Here is an 18,631-nt window from a genome sequence, read left to right as displayed (position 1 = left end):
TCCCCATTTTCCCTTGCTTAGAGTCGCTTCGTTCCCATATTGTACAAGCATGCCTAGTACACACAAATTCCTGTTGCCAAAAAAAAAAAAAAAGTATGAGAGCCTGAAAATTTCCTCCAGTTGCAGGGAATATATTTTCCTCCTTTGAGTTTTATGACCTGGGATTTAAGGTTCAGGAACTTGCTTGTTATTTTTTCCTTGTTGTTTGACGTAGGTTGGGAGAATATCATTTTTCCTAGTAAACGTGTTTTGCATTGGAAATGGTCCCACTGAAAATAAACTCATGCCAGCTTTTTGTACAACTGCACTTGTGTGGGCTGTGTTCTGAGAGTTTTTCATCCACCTGCTAGCCACAGAGATTGCTCTACAGGTTACCAGGTAACCTGATAGGCACAGAGAAAAGGTTTTTCCTTGCAAGTGCACACTGATCACTGTATCTTTGCCCAGTAACCTAAATGGTCTCTTCAGATTAGCTGGCCAAAAATATCTTGACTTGTGGTTGGGCAGAGACCCCTTTTCCTTCAGTGTTCTGACCAATTGGCCAAATTTGTGTCTGGCATGAGTTCAAACTCCCTCATTTCCTCCCTCCAACTCTTGCACGCACCACAGTATCATGTCATGTATTAAGTCTAATTTTAATGGGTGCAAATTCCCATCAGGATATCATGGGTTTCTTTACACTTTGCCTCTGACCTGGTTGAGCCAAATGGGATGGGGGAGCAGATAGAGCCAAACCATCTCCAGTACGTAGTCTAGCTTTCTGAAGTACCTTTTGAGCACTGTGGGGATTGTGCTGGGAAGCGCTCTTGCTATGCTTAATTAGTGGTGTAGCAAGACTCTTCCCACTGTACCATCCTCAACCCAGATGTGCCTCCTCCGGCCAGCAACCGTAACTGCTCCTTCTTCCTTCTACCCTGTACAGTTGTGGGGGAGTGGAAGGGCTAAAGGAAGCATAATTTAGCCACATGAGACTTTATCACTTATCTACAGCTGATTATATTGCATTTGATAGAGGGATCTGATTCACTTCAAACAATTTTTTTCTCCTGTCACCTTTGATAGTAACTCTCAAATATCTGATATGATTTTAGTCCCTTTAACATTAAGTAAAGATTCCAGGCTTCTCTGTTCTTTATATTGGAGTCCTACTGAAAGGACCCCAATGCCTGTAGTTTACCTGGGATTCAAAGGGGTCGCCACTTCTCTTTGATTCATTCTGTTTGGAAGAGGAGCTACTACATTATTAAGCATGAGGTTAGCATTACCATCACTTTGTTTTATTGTCCTTCTATTTTAATTCCACAAACAAGGCTTCATAAATAGTGCACAGATGAGAAGGGAATCAAGGGAGCCAACCAAGATGTGTATAGGTGTGTTTGAATATTGCCTATTGAATCTAATTATTGTTCAAAGGATCACATTAAGTGCTATGGTACATCTCTGCATGCTATCTCCTTCCTTAAATTCCTATAGCTAGAAGGAAGTTCCACTCAACCCTGTTGAAGGCTTTCTCTGTACCAGGTAAGAGAAGACAACTCTTTTCTTTCACATTTTAAAGATGTTTACTAGCCTCTTGCAATTTATCTGTAACAAGAGGTATATAGTTGGTTTTGCTGGACAGTAGCTGATTTTGGTAATTTAACATTCATTAACTAGTCTTTTAATCAAATAAATGTTGTTATTGGATTCTTTTAAAATTTTCCATAAAAGTTTGTGAAGTTTTCCCAAATATCATGTGGGTCAACTTCCCAGTTCCCTTTGTTAACTCACTTGTGACAACAATTTGTCGTTCCCTCAAAGTTCTCAGTTTATATGCTAGGAGCTGTGGTTTTGTTCCTTCTCTCATAATACCCCTGCTCTAGCCATCTGAGTGCTTTCTATGATCAGTGCAACGTTTACCTCTGACATTAATTAGTTCTTTTACTATCTTTTGTGCTCCTCTATTTCTGTGTTTACTTCCTCTGTCTTTGACCCTCCACAGTGAAGCTGTTGCTTTTTGCTGCTAACCTTCTCCTGCCCAGCACAAGACTGAATAGTTTGCCCCCAACTAACAGTTTATGATCTCATAATAGTCTTCCTTCACTTACTGTTAGTGTGATTAAACATTTTAAATCTCATCCATCAAAGCATGCCAAATCATTATGTAAATCATTATTAGTTTTACTGAAACCCCCAGAAAAATTATCATCATGCAAAGCATGTGTTACTGGTTTGCAGTAACCAGACCATAGGTGCCTTTTTATGTATTATAAGTCAAAATAGTGAGACTCCTGTGGCTCATATTCTCCATGAGTGGGGCCGTGAAAGAGCATTCTGGGATGGATGTTGGCAGGAAGAACCTGATCCACACAAATGAGCATGGATTCCTGCCAGCAATAATCTGCATGGGCATGAGGAGGAGGAAAGAATGGGAGAAAACTGTGCATATGTTTAGCCACAATATAGGCTCATACCACTACTGATCTGCAGCATTAATATGCATCTATTCTTTTGTCAAAACCAGAAGAATGCCAGAATCTGGCTCTGAGTGCACATTACAAGCACCAGAATCTATATTTTTCCATGGTTTCCTTAAGCATAAAGGAGGTCTATTTCACCCTTCTTATGCTGTGTAATGGGAGCTATAAATGGATCTGGGAAAGAAGAGGAGAGTCAAGCTCTTGCTGAAGGCACACCCTTTGAAGAATGAATATTTTAAATGTGAATGTATAAAAGGAGAGAGGATAAAATGATAGCTAAAAATCTACCTCTTGAAGCATAGCAGGAAGCTGATAAAATATTTTGACAACATTTACTCTCGTATTTAATTCAGGCCTTTCACTCTAAAAACAAAATCTCTGTTGTTCCATATCATATATTTTAACTTGAGGTCTGGCTTCCGACATCGACAAGTTGGCAGTTGAGTGGTTAAAAAAAAATTCTCAGAAGAAGCGTACTTTGAATTTACTGTGTGGGTTTGGTTTTTTTTTAAGTTGGCAGGTAAAGAGAATTCTTTTTACAGATGTTGGCAATACAATAAGACATGGGTGATAAAACTAACTGTGGAAAATTACTACATAGCCCAGAAAGAGTGAAATTGAAATGGCTGTTTCAGGAACATTATGTTTCCAGAAAGGCAATGCTCCACACGAGCCCGTCTGAAAGCTTAGCATTCATTGTGCAGCTTCTAAAAATGAATTTATACAACTTTTTAAAGCAAGCAACCAGAAGTGTAAAGTTGTTTTCATGCACTGGAGGAAGTGAGTGAAAATTTTGGCCATGATCAGGACAGCAAAGTGAAGACAATGCTGCTGTAGGAAAGTCTCTAAAAAAGCCACTATTAAGATATTTTTCTTGTGCCCTTTTGATGCTGTGTGATGACCTCTTGAATGAGGTCAGTTTAACATGCATCTTGGCATGTATGCCACTGTCCTGTGTAGGGGGCAGTACAGAGCTACACAGCTCTACGGACAGACACAATCTCTCATAGCATTGCTCCATTCATTAAGACCCTGCTTCAGCATAGCACTCATCTTCAATCACATGCTTAAAAGTCCTTGGTGCTCCTGGAAGTGTTTGGCTCCGCACTGCTCCTTATATGGGGAAAGGCATAATCTAGCCCCTTGTATGTTTATTTTCTTTCCATGGACCCTATATGAGACAGTGTGATATACCACATTACATATGCTAGGAAATAAGTTTGGGTGTTTGGGAGCTAAGAGATTTCTCCTTTGTTGGGGTACATTTAATATGCACACTTCAGTTATAAAGTCTAGTTCAGTGGGACTTACGCATGTGCTTACTTGTTTTGCTAATTTGGAGGCGCATCAGTGAGCAGGTCCTGTGGGAGTTCAGAGGCTGCTGGCATCCGAAGACCTTGCACAACTGTACAAGGCTTCAGCACACTTTTCTGCCCCTGTGCAGCCAAGCACGGGCCCTTCAGGGTCTGGCCCAAAGTGAGGTCTATACATTTTGAAAAGAGCAAGGTTGCACAGACAATGTTAGCATTCTTCTTTCCTGACTTCTGAGTGCTTTCATTTCACAACCCAAATAAATTTTTAGTATAGAGGCTTGTGGTGGGTTTTTTTAATTTGTTTCTTGGTTTTATGGAATAAAACCACACCTTCAATAAAGAGGGGGTTTTGTTAAAACACACCACATGTACAGTTGTGGTGTTTTGTTTTGTTTTGTTTTTTAAAGAGTGCCTCATGTTCTTTTTATTGTGAGTTCAGCTTTATATTCACTTGGTTCTGATGCTGGCTGGCAGACTGGTTCTTTGCATCCTGATGATGTCTTACGTCGTTCTTGGCAGAAACCTTTTTAAACCGTCTTGCTTAAGTGAAAATGTGGCGGTTAAGTTACTAAGGAAGCACTGAAAAAACAAACTGAAAAATGGCATATGCAACTTCAAAGAAGATTGTGCCAACCCCATGTACAAAGACCAAAGCTGTGAAACCATGCTGTGCTCTGAATAAGAGTAGACTATACTGCTGTAGTGATTGTCATGTTTGTTGAATAAGGCCAAAGAAGAAACCCTTGGGAAAAATACTGTAATGTTGTAGCAAGTAGAAATCTATTGAGGGATTATGCATAGGTGATTTTGGGGGCGGAAGGTGGGGGTAATAGAAAAGATAGTTTAGAGAGTGCAACAAAGCTATTGAACTTCTTGGAACAAAGAATCTAAGGTTAAGAAATGCAGCAATAAATGTTAAGTTTGTAAAGTCAGATTGTGAAGGAATTGAAACATCAAACAAATTAACACTTGCTTTTTTCCCACATCACCCTCTACATATGGGACACCCTTCCTGAGCTAGTACTACAGTGGCTACCCTCTCTGCATTCACATTCCTCTTCCAGACCTACTTCTGTTGAGATACTCTGAAGAAGTAAATCAGCTAATAATGGCTAGGTACAGGAGTTGTTGAGAATAGGTGTTATATGTGGGCTGAAACTCTCATGTAGCAGGGCACAACATACTTGACCTTTAAAATTATATGTATAATTTTAAAGGACAAACATCACTTCCCTCTCTGTGCCTCAGTTTCCCCATATGTGCAATTGAGCTAATGATACTTTTGTAAAGTGCTTTGAGATCAGTGGATGAAAAGAGCTACGTAAGCAGTAAGAATTATTTTTGGATGGTAAGCTCCTTGAGGCAGAGACTTTGTCTTCCTCTATGTCTGTATAGTTAGTAGTGTGTTTTTGAGAACTATTGTAAATAATGATGTGTGTAAACTTTCACCAAGTTGGTGCCTCTACAAACATTTAAATTAAACAAGGGATACAAATTTTGCAGGGTAACAAATAAGAAGCATGTGTATATCAATCAGTTGGTTTTACAGTTTTTCGGTGAATAATGGGGAAAGGAACCTTCAGCCTCTCTTTCGACACTGGTTCTGGTTGCTGGATGGTGCCCATTGATGCTGATGATGGAAAGGTCATGGATACATGTAAATTAGTGCTGATACTGATTAGGTGGATAATAGGGACGGGAGAACTGGATGCATTTGGATGCATTTTAGGTAAGCACTGTGATATAGCAAGGGCAGGGGGCAGTAGGAGAGTAGTAGAGGAGAGATATGTAAACCCCAGAATGATCTGGGCTTTATTCCCTGTAGACTAGCCAGAGTCATTAGGGGACAATTAGGAGCAGCTGAGGCCAATTAAGAACCATCCAGGTGCTTCATAAAAACCCACTGCTCCAGACAGACAGGGCACGAGCTGGAGGAGTATGTGTGCCATGCTGTGTGCAGGAGTGCAGAGTGGTGTGGAGGAGCAGACAGGAGTGTGGAGGAAGGTACCTGGCTCAAGAAGCCAGAAGGACAGGGGGAGGGGCGGGGGAGGGAATTAACCCAGGGGAAAAGACTGCAGCTGTGAACATGGTGCCAGCAGCTTATAGCTGCTACTCATAGGGCCCCTGGGCTGGGACCTGGAGGAGCGGGTGGGCCCGGGGTCCCTACCCCCCTCCCTGGGGAGACGGGGTAACGGGCGACTCCCTGGCCCACTACAAGAGGCAAAAGCACGAGACCCACTCGGGTGAAGCCGGCTGTTTGCCACAGCACCCAAAAGTTGGATGGTTTTCCAAAGCAAATCTGAGCTACTCAGATTCCTTGAGTCTGATCAACTGGCTTGGAAATCTTGAAACTAGGCTTTGCAGCACTGCTACTTAGCATGCTGGCAGAAATATCAGTAGAAATAATGGAAGAACAGCTTGCTAGTAGTTATTAGCCATGCTGGTTCTAGACTTGGCTAGAAGTGAAGAAGCACTCATCTGAGCCTTTCAAACCTGTGGAAAAATGATGGCTTTGATTTAAAAAATAACAAAGACTCAGGGAGTCTTTGTTGTGTCTCCATTTGTGCCTATTTCTAGAGTACCCATATCCATTAGAACTTGGGGAGTGCTGAGATCACATTAAAAGCCAACAGATCGTAAAACTTCACTCACTACTGACCTTGGTTTGAGTTTAACTAGGATGCTAGAGGTGAAATACTTTTTCTACTGTTACCATCCAGTATGTCTTTCAGGTGCCCATCCCTGGTTATTCTTTTATACGGTGTGATGGTGTAAATAAATCCCATCCTGGACCACAGCAGGAGAGGGTTAATAGTCTGCCCTGGAAACTGGGGCTGAAATCAGCCCTGCTCTGTAACACCTATCAGCTTTGGAATGAAACGCCCTTCAACTGGAGGGACCAAAGAGAGAGAGAGGAGCATATCTCAGCTAGTTGCTCCCCTGACAGAGAGACCTTGGGTCTCTGAGGACATGTCTACACTGCAGTGCTAATTTGAATTAACTTAATTCGACTTTCAGCAGCCGATTTCTATGAATCGCAGCAGACTGTACACATTACGCTGTTTGCGCTGGTCTCTTGCATTCATACTGGCCAGCCTTAAGTCGAATTAGAAAGCAGTGCAATGTGGGTAGCTATCCCACAGTGCAACTAGCCACGGTGGCTGTTGGGATGAGTGTCATTGTCCCAGGATGCAGCGCTGCTTTCTCCCTCCCTTCCCCGCCCCCCCAAACAAACAGGAAAAGGATTTTTGCGACTTTTTTTTACTCCCTGCGATCGCCACTGCTGCAGAGACATGGAGCCAACTCAGCTCTGCACTCTAATTGTGAGCATGACAAATACATCACAGCTTATCATGGAGTACTTTGGAAATAGAGCAAGAAGGCGAAGCAGATACTACACCTATGCCACCGAGGCTGCCCTGATATAAGACATCCAGCAGAACAATTCCCAATTGCTGCAGGTTGTAACGTGTCACCTGTATTCTGTGGTGCAGGGAAACAAGCACAGACTGGAGGGTGCGCATCGTTATGCAGCTGTGGGATGATGATCAGTGGCTGCAAAACTTTTGTATGTGAAAGGCAACTTTCCTCGAACTGTGCTCGGAGCTGGCCCCGTCCCTGAAGCACATGAACACTCGCTTGAGACAAGCTATGATGGTGGAGAAGAGAGTGACCATTGCTCTCTGGAAGCTGGCAACCCCTGATTGTTACCACTCGGTTGGGAATCAATTTGGAGTCCGTAAATCCACAGTGGGCATAGCCGTGCACCAAGTGTGCAGTGCCATAAATAGACTTCTTCTACGAAGGGTAGTGAGTTTGGGAAATGTGCAGGACATAGTAGAGGGGTTTGCCGTGATGGGCTTCCCAAACTGCAAGGGGAGCCATTGATGGAATGCACATTCCTATCTTAGCACCTGCACACCTAGCGACCGAGTACATAAACCACAAGGGATACTTTTCCATGGTCCTGCAGGGGCTTGTGGATTACAGAGGTCGTTTCACAGACATCAGTGTGGGGTGGTCTGGGAAGGTGCATGATGCTCATATATTTCATAACTCAGGGCTGTTCTGTAAGATGCAGACGGGAACTTTCTTCCCTGACCAAAAAATTCAGATCGGGGATTTGGAAATGCCCATAGTGATCTTGGGGGGTTCCAGCTTACCCCTTGCTCCCTTGGCTAACGAAGCCATACAGCTTGACAGTGACAAGGAGTGTTTTAATAAGAGGTTAAGCAGTTGCCGAATGGTTGTAGAATATGCCTTTGGGCGTTTAAAGGGTAGATGGAGGAGTCTCCTCACTAGGCTGGACATGAGTGAGAAGTTCCTCCCTTCTGTGATATCTGCTTGCTGTGTTCTTCATAATGTGTGTGAAGTGAGGGTGAAAGGTTCCCCCAGGGTTGGGCTGTGGAGGCAGAAAGCCAATTAAGAGCAGCCATGTGCCAGCACCACGGTGAGAGCATACCGCGGAGCGCTTTGCATTAGGGAAGCTTTGAAAACCAGGTTCTGCAATGAGATGCAGGACTGATTTCTGTTCCTGTATGTTGTTTGCCTTTGATGATTCCCTAACCCCCTGCCAACCACTCATCCCCCTGTATGTTGCTTGCCTTGTAAATCCCCCCACCACCCAAACCCCTGTATGTTGTTTGCCTTTGATGATACCCACATGCCCCATTGCCCTTCGATATCTGTGCCTGAAAAAATCCCTCATGAACAAGACTTAATAAAGAAACGCTTTAGAAAGATGCAAAACTTTATTTTTTAACATTCAAGTCTTGGGTGAAGGGGGGGCGGGAGGGTTCATTCACCATCTCCAGGGGTAGGGTGGTAGCTTGGTGGCCAGCGGTCAGCGTGGCTGCCATAGCTTTCTGCTCCCCTCCACTGGGGTGAAGGAAAGCAAGTACTGCATCCTGGTCAACCTCCTCTGAGACCTGTTTGGGGCAGGGGAGGGCGGCATAGCACTCCGTCGAGGAGCATTATGGAGGGCCTGCAGCGGGATTCTGTCCACAATAAGCCGAAGCAAGTCTGCCTGGTCCCGCAGTAGTCGCAGCATCTCCTGTGGTGCTGCGATCATGTTCCTGCATTTGTCCCATGTTCTGGGACAAGGTCAGCCTCCACACTCTTTACTCTGTCTCTGTGGCTGCCGTGGCATTGATGAGCTCTGAAAAGATGTCATCTCTGCTTTTTTTCTTCCTTTTTCTAATCTGAGACAGTCTGTCCGCAGCACTGCTCAATGGTCGGCCCACTGCCGAGGTGTCTGCAGAATGAAAGAAAAATAACAAGATAGCCATAGTTAGCATAGTGAAGAACAAGATACATATGTGTCAATTTCAATAATGATGCTTTGATAAAATGTAGCCATGCTTTGCATAGTGAGGAACAGGATACATATGTATCAATCTCAGTAATGATGCCTTGATACAATGTAGCTAATTTTCTCTCTGTGCTTGTATTTAAAACCCTTACAGAGAGGAACTGCGGATGGCTTGTGGGGGGAGAGGGGTATCTGTTTGTATTCCAAACCCTTACAGAGAGAAACTGAGGACGGTGTGGGGGGTGAGGGTGAGGATGAGGATATTCTTAAAACACATGAAGCCATGATGCTGGCTACCGAGAGTGCAGAGAAGACTCCTACCGTGGAGGGAGGAACAAGGCAGCTGTCCCTTGAAAAAATTTCTGAGGAATAACAGATTACATACATTAATTTTTTATGTGATATCAACTGATGATAAAAGTAGCATTTCGCATCACTTAAAAAACAGGATCCCTGGGTAACCACCCAGCATAGTTAACGAAACGCCTGTGATCCCCTTCATTCACCCCACACCCAATGTTCAAGGACAGAAATGCTAAGAAGAAAGAAAACTCACAAGATGTGCCTTCCCCAGGATCATTTGTGCTGTCCTGTGTGCTGGTAGACTGCTCGGGAGTCAGGAATAAGTCCTGACTTTGTGGGAGAACGGACACCCCACTCTCCTGCACCCTGCTCTCCACAGCTTCCTCCTCCTCCTCATCCACAGAGTCCTCCTCATTGATCGTGGACTGTGAAATAGCGGAGGTATTGATGCTGTGGGGAGGCATCATGGTGGGATTACCCCCCAGAATAGCACGCATCTCATCATAGAACCTGCATGTTTTGGGAGAGGAGCCCGAGCGGCTGTTAGCTTTCCTGGCTTTCTGATACGACTGGCGCAGCTCCTTGATCTTCACTCTGCACTGCTGAGTGTCCCTCTTGTGTCCCTTCTCCAGCATGCCCTGGGATATCTTTCCATATATGTCCAGATTCCTTTTGCTGGCTCTGAGCTGAGCCAGAACTGACTCCTCTCCCCACCGCCCGATGAGATCTAAGACCTCTGGTCGACTCCATGCTGGAGCGCGTTTCGGCTTTGCAGTAGCCTTGCTGAGAACAGTGGCAAAGCTCTCCCAACGCTGGCAGCTAGCACAGGAAATGGAAATTCAAATGTTCCTGGGACTTAAGGGGAGGGGACTTTTCCTGCTTCCGTGAACAAAGAGCAGCACAGCGCGACTGTGCAGAGCGATCAAAGTGGGGCATTTTGGGATACAGCCCAGAGGTTAATTAATTTGATTTAAGATAGTTTGTGCCTACACTGACGCTAATTCGATTTAACAAATTAGATTTAGGCGCTACACCACTTGCAAAGATGGTCTTATTAGGTCGATTTTACATGCACCTTAATTCGAATTAACAGTGGCGTCAATGTAGACGTGGGTGTAATTAATTCAAATTAAGGGACCTTAAGTCGACCTAAGTTGCCAGTGTAGACCAGGCCTGAGACACACAGAAAAAAAGGAAGGAACTAGGATGTAGACTGAGCAGCCTTGAGGTAAGAAATTTAACAGCAGCCAAGCCTGAAGAAAAGGCTTGAGCTTAACTTCTCTTTATTATAAATGTCATTGTTAATAAATCCAAATGTCAGGAAAGGGGCGAGATTTGACTCAATGTGTTGATTGTGTTTTACAGCAGGATGATTTAGTTGGGGTTGGTCCTGTTTTGAGCAAGGGGTTGGACTCGATGGCCTCCTGCGGTCCCTTCCAACTCTAATCTTCTATGATTCTATGTGAAAGGCAGTTTCTTACAGATAGCATGGTGGTCTATGAGAATTAGTGTTGCAATACCAGTTTCAGAGAAGAAAATCTGAACACTCCATAAAATGTTAGGTTTCAATAACACACAGGGAACCTAAACAGTTACTAGCAGCGATCTGTTAGATTTTCGGACTCCTGTAATAAGTGTTGTATTCCACACGCATTTCTTATGCCCATTCATTTAATGACTTAATTAAGCCATCAGACAACACCAGTCCCAGACAGCACCATTATTATTTCAACCCCTGGCAGTAGCTGTGCCAAGGGAAGGATTTTCCTTTTGGGATGGGCAAATGATATGGCCACTGCTTTCTTTCAAGAGTTTCCTCTAAGGTGGAGAGTAGTGTTAATCTACAGCCAGGACTGGCTAGGGGATCCACAGACATGGGCTGCACAGGGGGGTGAGCTAAATCAACACACCTCACAGGTACTTTAGCCATGTCACCTTCCCAGAAAGCCCTGCCCACTTTCTGGGCTGTAGCAGCAGGCTTTGGGGCTCTTCAGAACAGTTGGCATTGCAACTGCCTTGTACTCCCGTGCCACCCACCCACGGAGGCCTACAGTCTAAGTTCTGCCCAGCAGATTGAATTGGGCCCATGGTGTTCACTACAAATTAAGGGCCATAACCTTGACAGTGAATTATAGCATTGAGCTATTAACAATGCCAAATTCACTTAGAGAATTAGGAGAAAGTGATGAACCAATAACTCTTCTCTGTACTTTGCTGAGTGGACAAAATTACCTTCACAACAAACGACTTCACTTACTAAAAGAGATCTGCAACTTAATTAAAGGGAGAGACAGATATAGCTAAAAGTGAAAACGAAACTCTGGGGAAATAACATCTCTACCTTTTAATTAAAATAAAGTGATCCTGAACTAACTTTTTTCCAGTAGAGAGACTACTTTTTCTGGTAGTGTTTTGTATTTCATACAAGTCTGTTCCCCTACCAGCTCCTACATGCTCTTATTCTGAATATCTGAACTTCTGAATGGGAGATTTTGATCTGAAAAAATACAGTGGCATAGAGATTGGAGAGGAGAGTAATAGATGAACCCATCCCTCCAACTTTTAATAGTCTGCTCACATCTCCTTTTGCATGACATGTATTCACAAATCTGAAGTCCTCAAGCCTTGTTAAAATCTAGCTGCCACCTGTTTTGTGGTGAGATACTTGTATGGCCTGTACAAAGCCCTCTGCATCACTTAAACTTGTAACCTAGAGTTTAAGTGATGGGCAGGGCTTTGTGGAGGTCTTTTTCAACTGTGATGAATCTCATTCTTACTGAATATTTTTATAGTAGCATCTGCTAGATAGTTATGGGTCTGTCAGCATTTTCATTATAAATCCTGCTTTCAAGGATTTATAGCTCATCCATTTAAAAACTCACACCAGTCTGAAACATGACTCAGGTCTCAGCCCTGGACTTGAATTACCTTGTGCTGATCTCTGAATTTATTTTGCTAGGTCTAAAAGAGGTTCAATTGATATTGGTGATTTATGGTCCACATACATTCAGCCTGGTTGGAGGATGGAGTTTGTTCAAAACTAATTCCATTTTGAACAGTCTTCTTTGGTTTCTTGTTAAATGCATTCACTACAGAAGTTTGCTTATAAAGTCACCTGAACTTTTAACCCATGATAGTTTTATTTCATTGCTTCCCTATTGCTCTATAATGTTGTAGTCTCAGTTGTGTTCTGAACTATTAATTTTCTTCCCCAAAATACCATTAATACCTGGCTAACTTGTTGCAGGTATGTGCATGGTTATCATTTTACAATATGATTTTTTACAATGTCTTAATATTGAGAATATTTTGAATGTTAGGTTATCTGTTATTTTTAGGGAATTTGTCTGATACATTCAAATTTATAAATCCATCAGAAATTCTTTGATTTTGTAATATATATTCCAGTTTTTATAGAACGGTAAAGATTTTTGTAGTACACTAGCACTACTGTATTCCTAATATATTACAGTCAGTATCATCTCATTATATTTCATGTTATTCAGCCTAATTTGTTTATTATCACTTTGACAATATCGCTCATTTTAAATTTCCCAGTATGTGGTGGATAGGTGGTTGGTTGGTTGGTTTATTTGTTTTCCTTTTCCCCCCATTTTGACAGTAGCCATGGCTGGTTGAGTCTGTTTCTAGTTCAATTGTAAACTGATGTGTAAATGACATCCTGTTGTAATTGCCCTAGAGAAACTCATTACCCACGATTCTTTGGACATATTTCACCATAATGAAGTAAAACTGTCTCCTTGGAATAGGCTAACAAAACTGTGCAAACTGACAAGTGTAGCCCATTTATTATCATTCCCATTTCGATCATCCTGTTTGTTAGAAAGGGATATTATAAAAGAATGGATGTAAGCTGATGTGTCTCTAAGAGACCAGTGTATCTGGCAAATGAGCCACTTTCCTCTCTCTTTTATAAGACCTGCTGCTTCACTGCTGTGTTTCAGTAGAAGAACCTAAGACAAGGTTGCCTCCCTCTCTCCTGAAATATCAAGCTTTCAAGCCATTGCGCTTTGTCTATCTTCCAAAGTTAATTCACTTGACTGGTACCAGCAATCAGAAAGGTTTGCTGATAACAGGGCAATCCCCTGCCCTAGGCAGTGATTGTACACACTCTCCTCCAAAGTGTCTAGGCTACAAAATGAAAAGGAGCATTAAAATACTGATCCACAAAACAATGTTGTAGTGTAATAGTTAAAATCAATTTAGTCTGAAACCTCTTCTATCTTTTTATAGTGTTTCTCAAACAATCTGGGGCCTGGTCCTGCTTTCACTGACATCAAGGAGAATTTTGCCATTGACTTCAAGGGGACAAGGTGTATCAGGGCTGCAGCTTTGAGTGATCCCTTGCGCCCAGAGTTCCCTTTGCCTCTCTCTCTTCTCCCTCTTCATGGCCCCTTCCAGGCTCCGCACAGCCTTTCTTATGAGTCCTACCACCCTCTACTTGGTGTGACTTAATGCCAGCAAAGAGTTGCAAACAATAAAGTACATCACTGCAATCCTTCATACTTATGTCTGGCTCTTCAGCCATCCATAAGGAGCTTTTCCCCTATCACAGCCTGCCCTTCACAAGGTCACCACCCATGGCTGTCTCTCCATGGAAACTGAGCCTTCTGGCTCCAGCTTCCTTCTTTTTGCTAGTGTCTCTTCCTTCTTTTTCCAGTCTATATACCGCCCTCCTCCAGAGAGCTGTTCCCGATAGACTGGGAGAGAGGGAAGCCCTTCCCTACCCTACATTATAGAGCTCCTGATCCTGGGTCCTTAAATGCACAATGTCCTGGGGTTTGACTCATAGACTATAAGGTCAGAAGGGACCATTATGATCATCTAGTCTGATCTCTTGCACAATGCAGGTCACAGAACTTCACCCACCCATTCCTATAATAGACCCCTAACCTAAGACTGTGTTATTGAATTCTCAAATAATGATTTAAAGACTTCAAGGTACAGAGAATACATCAGCAAATGACCCGCACCCCACTCTACAGAGGAAAGTGAAAAACCGCCAGGGCCTATGCCAATCTGCCCTGGGGGAAAGATCCTTCCTGACCCCAAATATGGCGATCAGCTAAACCCGGAGCATGTGGGCTAGACTCACCAGCCAGACACCCAGAAAGAATTCTCTGTAGTAACTCAGAACCCACCCATCCCATAACAGGACATAGGGCATATTTACCACTAATAATCTAAGATCAGTCAATTCCCAAATTATGCTGCCCCATCATACATTCCTTCCATAAACTTATCAAGCTCTCTCTTAAAGCTAGTTAGGTTTCTTGCCCCCACTGCTCCCCTGGAAGGCTGTTCCAGAAATTCACTCCCCTGATGGTTAGAAACCTTCATCTAATTTCAAGTCTAAACTTCCTGATGACCAGTTTATATCCATTTTCTCTTTTGTGTCCACATCGGTGCTGAACTTAAAGAACTCCTCTCCCTCCCTGGTATTTATCCCTCTGATATATTTATAGAGAGCAATCATAACTCTGCTCAGCCTTCTTTTGGTTAGACTAAACAAGTTAAGCACTTTGAGTCTCCTCTCATAAGGCTGGTTTGCCATTTCTTGGATCATCCTAGTAGCTCTTCTCTGCACATGTTCCAGTTTGAATTCATCTTTCTTAAACATAGGAAACTAGAACTGCACATTCATCTGTATTCAGGATGAGGTCTGACCAATGCCTTGTATAATGTTACTAACACCTCCCTATCTCTAATGGAAATACCTCACCTGATGCATCCTAGGACTGCATTCGTTTTTTTTACCGCCACATCTCATTGGTGCCTCATAGTTCTCCTGTGATCAACCAATACGCCCATGTCCTTCTCTTCCTCTGTTACTTCCAACTGATGCGTCCCCAGCTTATAGCAAAAGTTCTTGTATTAGTCCCTAAGTGCATAACCTTGCACTTTCCACTATTAAATTTCATCCTATTTCTATTACTCCAGTTTACAAGGTCATCCAGATCTTGTTGTATGATATCCCGGTCTTTCTCTGCATTAGCAATACCTCCCAACTTTGTATCATCCGCAAACTTTATTAGCACACTCCTACTTTCTGTGCCAAGGTCAGTAATAAAAAGGTTAAATAAGATCAGTCCCAAGACCAGTCCCTAAGGATCTCCACTAATAACCTCCCTTCAGCCTGACAGTTTACCTTTCAGTATGACTCATTGTGGTCTCCACTTTAACCAGTTCCTTATCCACCTTCCAGTTTTCATATTAATCCCCATCTTTTCCAATTTAACTAATAGTTCCCCGTGTGGAACCAAATCAAATGCCTACTGAAATCTAGGTAAATTAGATCCACTGCATTCCCTTTGTCTAAAAAATCTGTTATCTTCTCAAAAGTGGAGATCAGGTTGGTTTGGCATGATCTACCTTTTGTATAGTCATGTTATATTTTGTCCCAATTACCATTAACCTTGATGTCCTTAACTAATTTCTCTTTCAAAAATTTTTCCAACACCTTGCATACTACTGAGGTCAAACTAACAGGCCTGTAATTACCTGGATTGCTTTTTTCCCTCTCTTAAAAATAGGAACTATGTTAGCAATTCTCTAGTCATACGGTAACACCCCTGAGTTTACAGATTCATTAAAAATCCTTGATAATGGGCTTGCAATTTCACATACCAGTTCCTTTAATATCCTTGGATGGAGATTATCCGGGCCCTCCAGTTTAGTCCCATTTTTATATAGTGTGTTTTGTCCCAAAGGATCCCAAAACACTTTACAAATTATGAACTCAAATAATGGCTTTGCCAGGTGTATACATGGCACAGCATTTCTCTCTCTGCTGGTGCAGCTATTCTGGCTAGTACATTGGAGGTAGAGCCAAGGCTTTGTCTATTTTCTGCTAGGGATGGTGTAAAGGAAAATAACGGCTTTGTGGGGCCTATGTCTCCCCCTGTATGCTACCCATGGCATGTGGAGCCCATACAGGGGAGAAAGAGCATGTCTTAATGCCCCCTACAGCCCCTGAATACATAACTTTGCCTTATTTATAATAATAAATATACTTAGTGCTACTGTACCACATCTTATATTGAAACCACTTAAAACAAATTAAATAACTATTATTAGGGGGTTATTTTGCCCACCTATCTTAGGAGATTGGTGAATGCATTACTATGAATGTGGAAATGTGAATGTGGAAATTTTGTAGTTAAATATGGGTAACTAGAAATGAGCTGGAAGACTGGATGAAGGGAATTCTGCCCTTACCAAAGAGAGATGTAGCAGAGTGTAGTAAGTATCATATCATCTGCCTGATATTTGTCATGAACCAAGTTGTGCTCTGCACAGTCCAGGGCCATATGAAATGAAAGGTAGAAATAGAACTACCACCACAAGAAGTTAGTTTCAGAGTGGGCTGAGGCATGCATGACCAAATTGTGAATATCCATCACATTATTGAAATATACAGAGAGTACAATCACCCACTGATCATGTGCTTCATTGACTACGCAAAAGCGTTTGGTAGTATAAGACACAACCATCTTTGGAAGATACTGGCAGACATGGGGATTCCAAAGCTCTTACCGAACTCATCACAAGTCTCTACCACCACCACCATTCCATGGTGGGAACAGTAATAGGAGACAGTGTTCCACTGGGCAGGGTGTGAGACAAGAATGTATTTTGTCCCCACATCTCGTTAACTTGTGCACAGAATTTATTATGAGACAAGCTTTGGAAGGTTTTGACAAAGTGCATGGAGCTGGGATTTCCATTAGTGGACACCTGACCTTAGATATGCTGACCTGGTGCTCCATGCTTCAGCAACTGACACAATGCAACGCATGTTGGAGTCCGTAAAAACAGTGAGGAATATATACTCCAGGGGAAATCCTGGCAATAAAGGCCAGTAAGCCTAACTTCAGTACCAGGCGCATTGGCTGAAACTATAGTCAAGAACAGAATTATGAAACACATAGATGAACACAATAGCTTGGGTAAGAGTCAACATGGCTTTTGCAAAAGGAAATCATGCCTCACTAATATATTAGAATTTTTTTAGGGGGGTCAACAAACATGGACAAGGATGATCCAGTGAACATTGTGTACTTGAACGTTCAGAAAACCTTTCACAGAGTCCCTCACCAAAGGCTCTTAAGCAAAGTAAGCAGTCATGGATAAAACGGAAAGTTCTCTCATGGATCAGTAAACAGTTAAAAGATAGGAAACATATAGTAGAAATAAATGGTCAGTTATCACAGTGGAAAGAGGGGTAAATAGAGGGGTCCCCCAAGACAGGGTGACCAGATGTCCCTTTTTCTTATATAGATACCTATTACCCCCCCCCCCCACTCCATCCCAATTTTTAACACTTGCTATCTGAGCACCCTACCCTAAGGATTTGTACTGGAACCAGAGCTCTTCAACATATTCATAAATGATTTCGGAAAAAGGGGTAAACAGTGAGTTAGTAAAGTTTATGGATGATACAAAATTACGCAAGATACTTAAGGCCAAAGATGACTTCAGAGAGTTACAAGGAAATCTCACAAAACTGGCTGACCAAGCAACAAAATGGCAGGTGAAATTCAGTGTTGATAAGTTCAAGCTAATTCACACCGGAAAACATCATCCGAACTATATACACAAAATGATGGGATCTAAATTAGCTGTTACCACTCAAGAAAGATCTTGGCATCATTGTGGATAGTTCTCTAAAATATTTTTCTGCTCAGTGTGCGATGGCAGTCATAAAAGCTAGATTATAAACTCTTTAGGGCACAGACCATCTTTGTATGTTTGTACAGTGCCTAGCACAATAAAGCCCTGGCTTCTAGATGTTAGCACAATAACAAATAGCAATAATAATAATGCTCCATCTGTAAAATGGATAGTTGAAGTTAGTTGCAAAACTCCCAGGGATTTAATAGGAGCAAGATTAGGCCACAGGGGCTTTATCGTGTAAAAAGTTAAGCTTCCTTGTCTGCCATTGACTTTGATAGGAATTGAGAGCACTCAGTGCCTTGCAGGAAATCATTTAGCCTTGCAGGATTGTGATCTGGGCCTTAAAAATGAGGGGGCTTAGAAACACCTGGAAGCTCTATTTTTGTATTAGTACTTTTATTAAGAGCATCTGATCTCTCTGCTGATTTCTTCATGCAAAGACAGTGCAGCACACTGCTGCCTTTCAGTGCCTCGCCTTGATTACTTCTCGGTTTTTTTGTAGCAAGTCATTCTAGCTATTGCGCTTTCCCTGTAATAGTAGTTTTGGA

General features: G+C 42.5%; 1 protein-coding gene across 2 annotated transcripts; it reads right to left on the bottom strand.

The window, feature by feature from the left end:
* Positions 1-8,540: 8,540 nt before the first annotated feature.
* LOC137162248 (zinc finger and SCAN domain-containing protein 29-like) lies at positions 8,541-17,667 on the bottom strand. 2 transcript variants are annotated; one of them, XR_010922339.1, is made up of 2 exons: positions 9,405-17,667; positions 8,541-9,026 (listed from the first exon to the last, which is right to left on the bottom strand). XR_010922339.1 is itself a non-coding variant. In XM_067561852.1 (2 exons), exons 1-2 carry the CDS (start codon positions 10,019-10,021, stop codon positions 8,893-8,895), a joined length of 516 nt encoding a protein of 171 aa, XP_067417953.1. In that variant the 5' UTR covers positions 10,022-17,667; the 3' UTR covers positions 8,541-8,892. The 2 variants fall into 2 exon arrangements, 1 of the variants encoding a protein (XP_067417953.1); XM_067561852.1 differs by having other exon boundaries at positions 9,640-17,667.
* Positions 17,668-18,631: the final 964 nt, after the last annotated feature.

This window comes from Emydura macquarii, unplaced genomic scaffold (assembly GCF_026122565.2).
Source record: "Emydura macquarii macquarii isolate MOO-44397 ecotype Brisbane River unplaced genomic scaffold, CSIRO-AGI_Emac_v2 contig_2422, whole genome shotgun sequence".
In the NCBI taxonomy this organism is placed as follows: Eukaryota; Metazoa; Chordata; order Testudines; family Chelidae; genus Emydura; species Emydura macquarii.
Note: the sequence above shows the minus strand (reverse complement) of the source record. Positions and strands in the feature narration are given on the sequence as shown.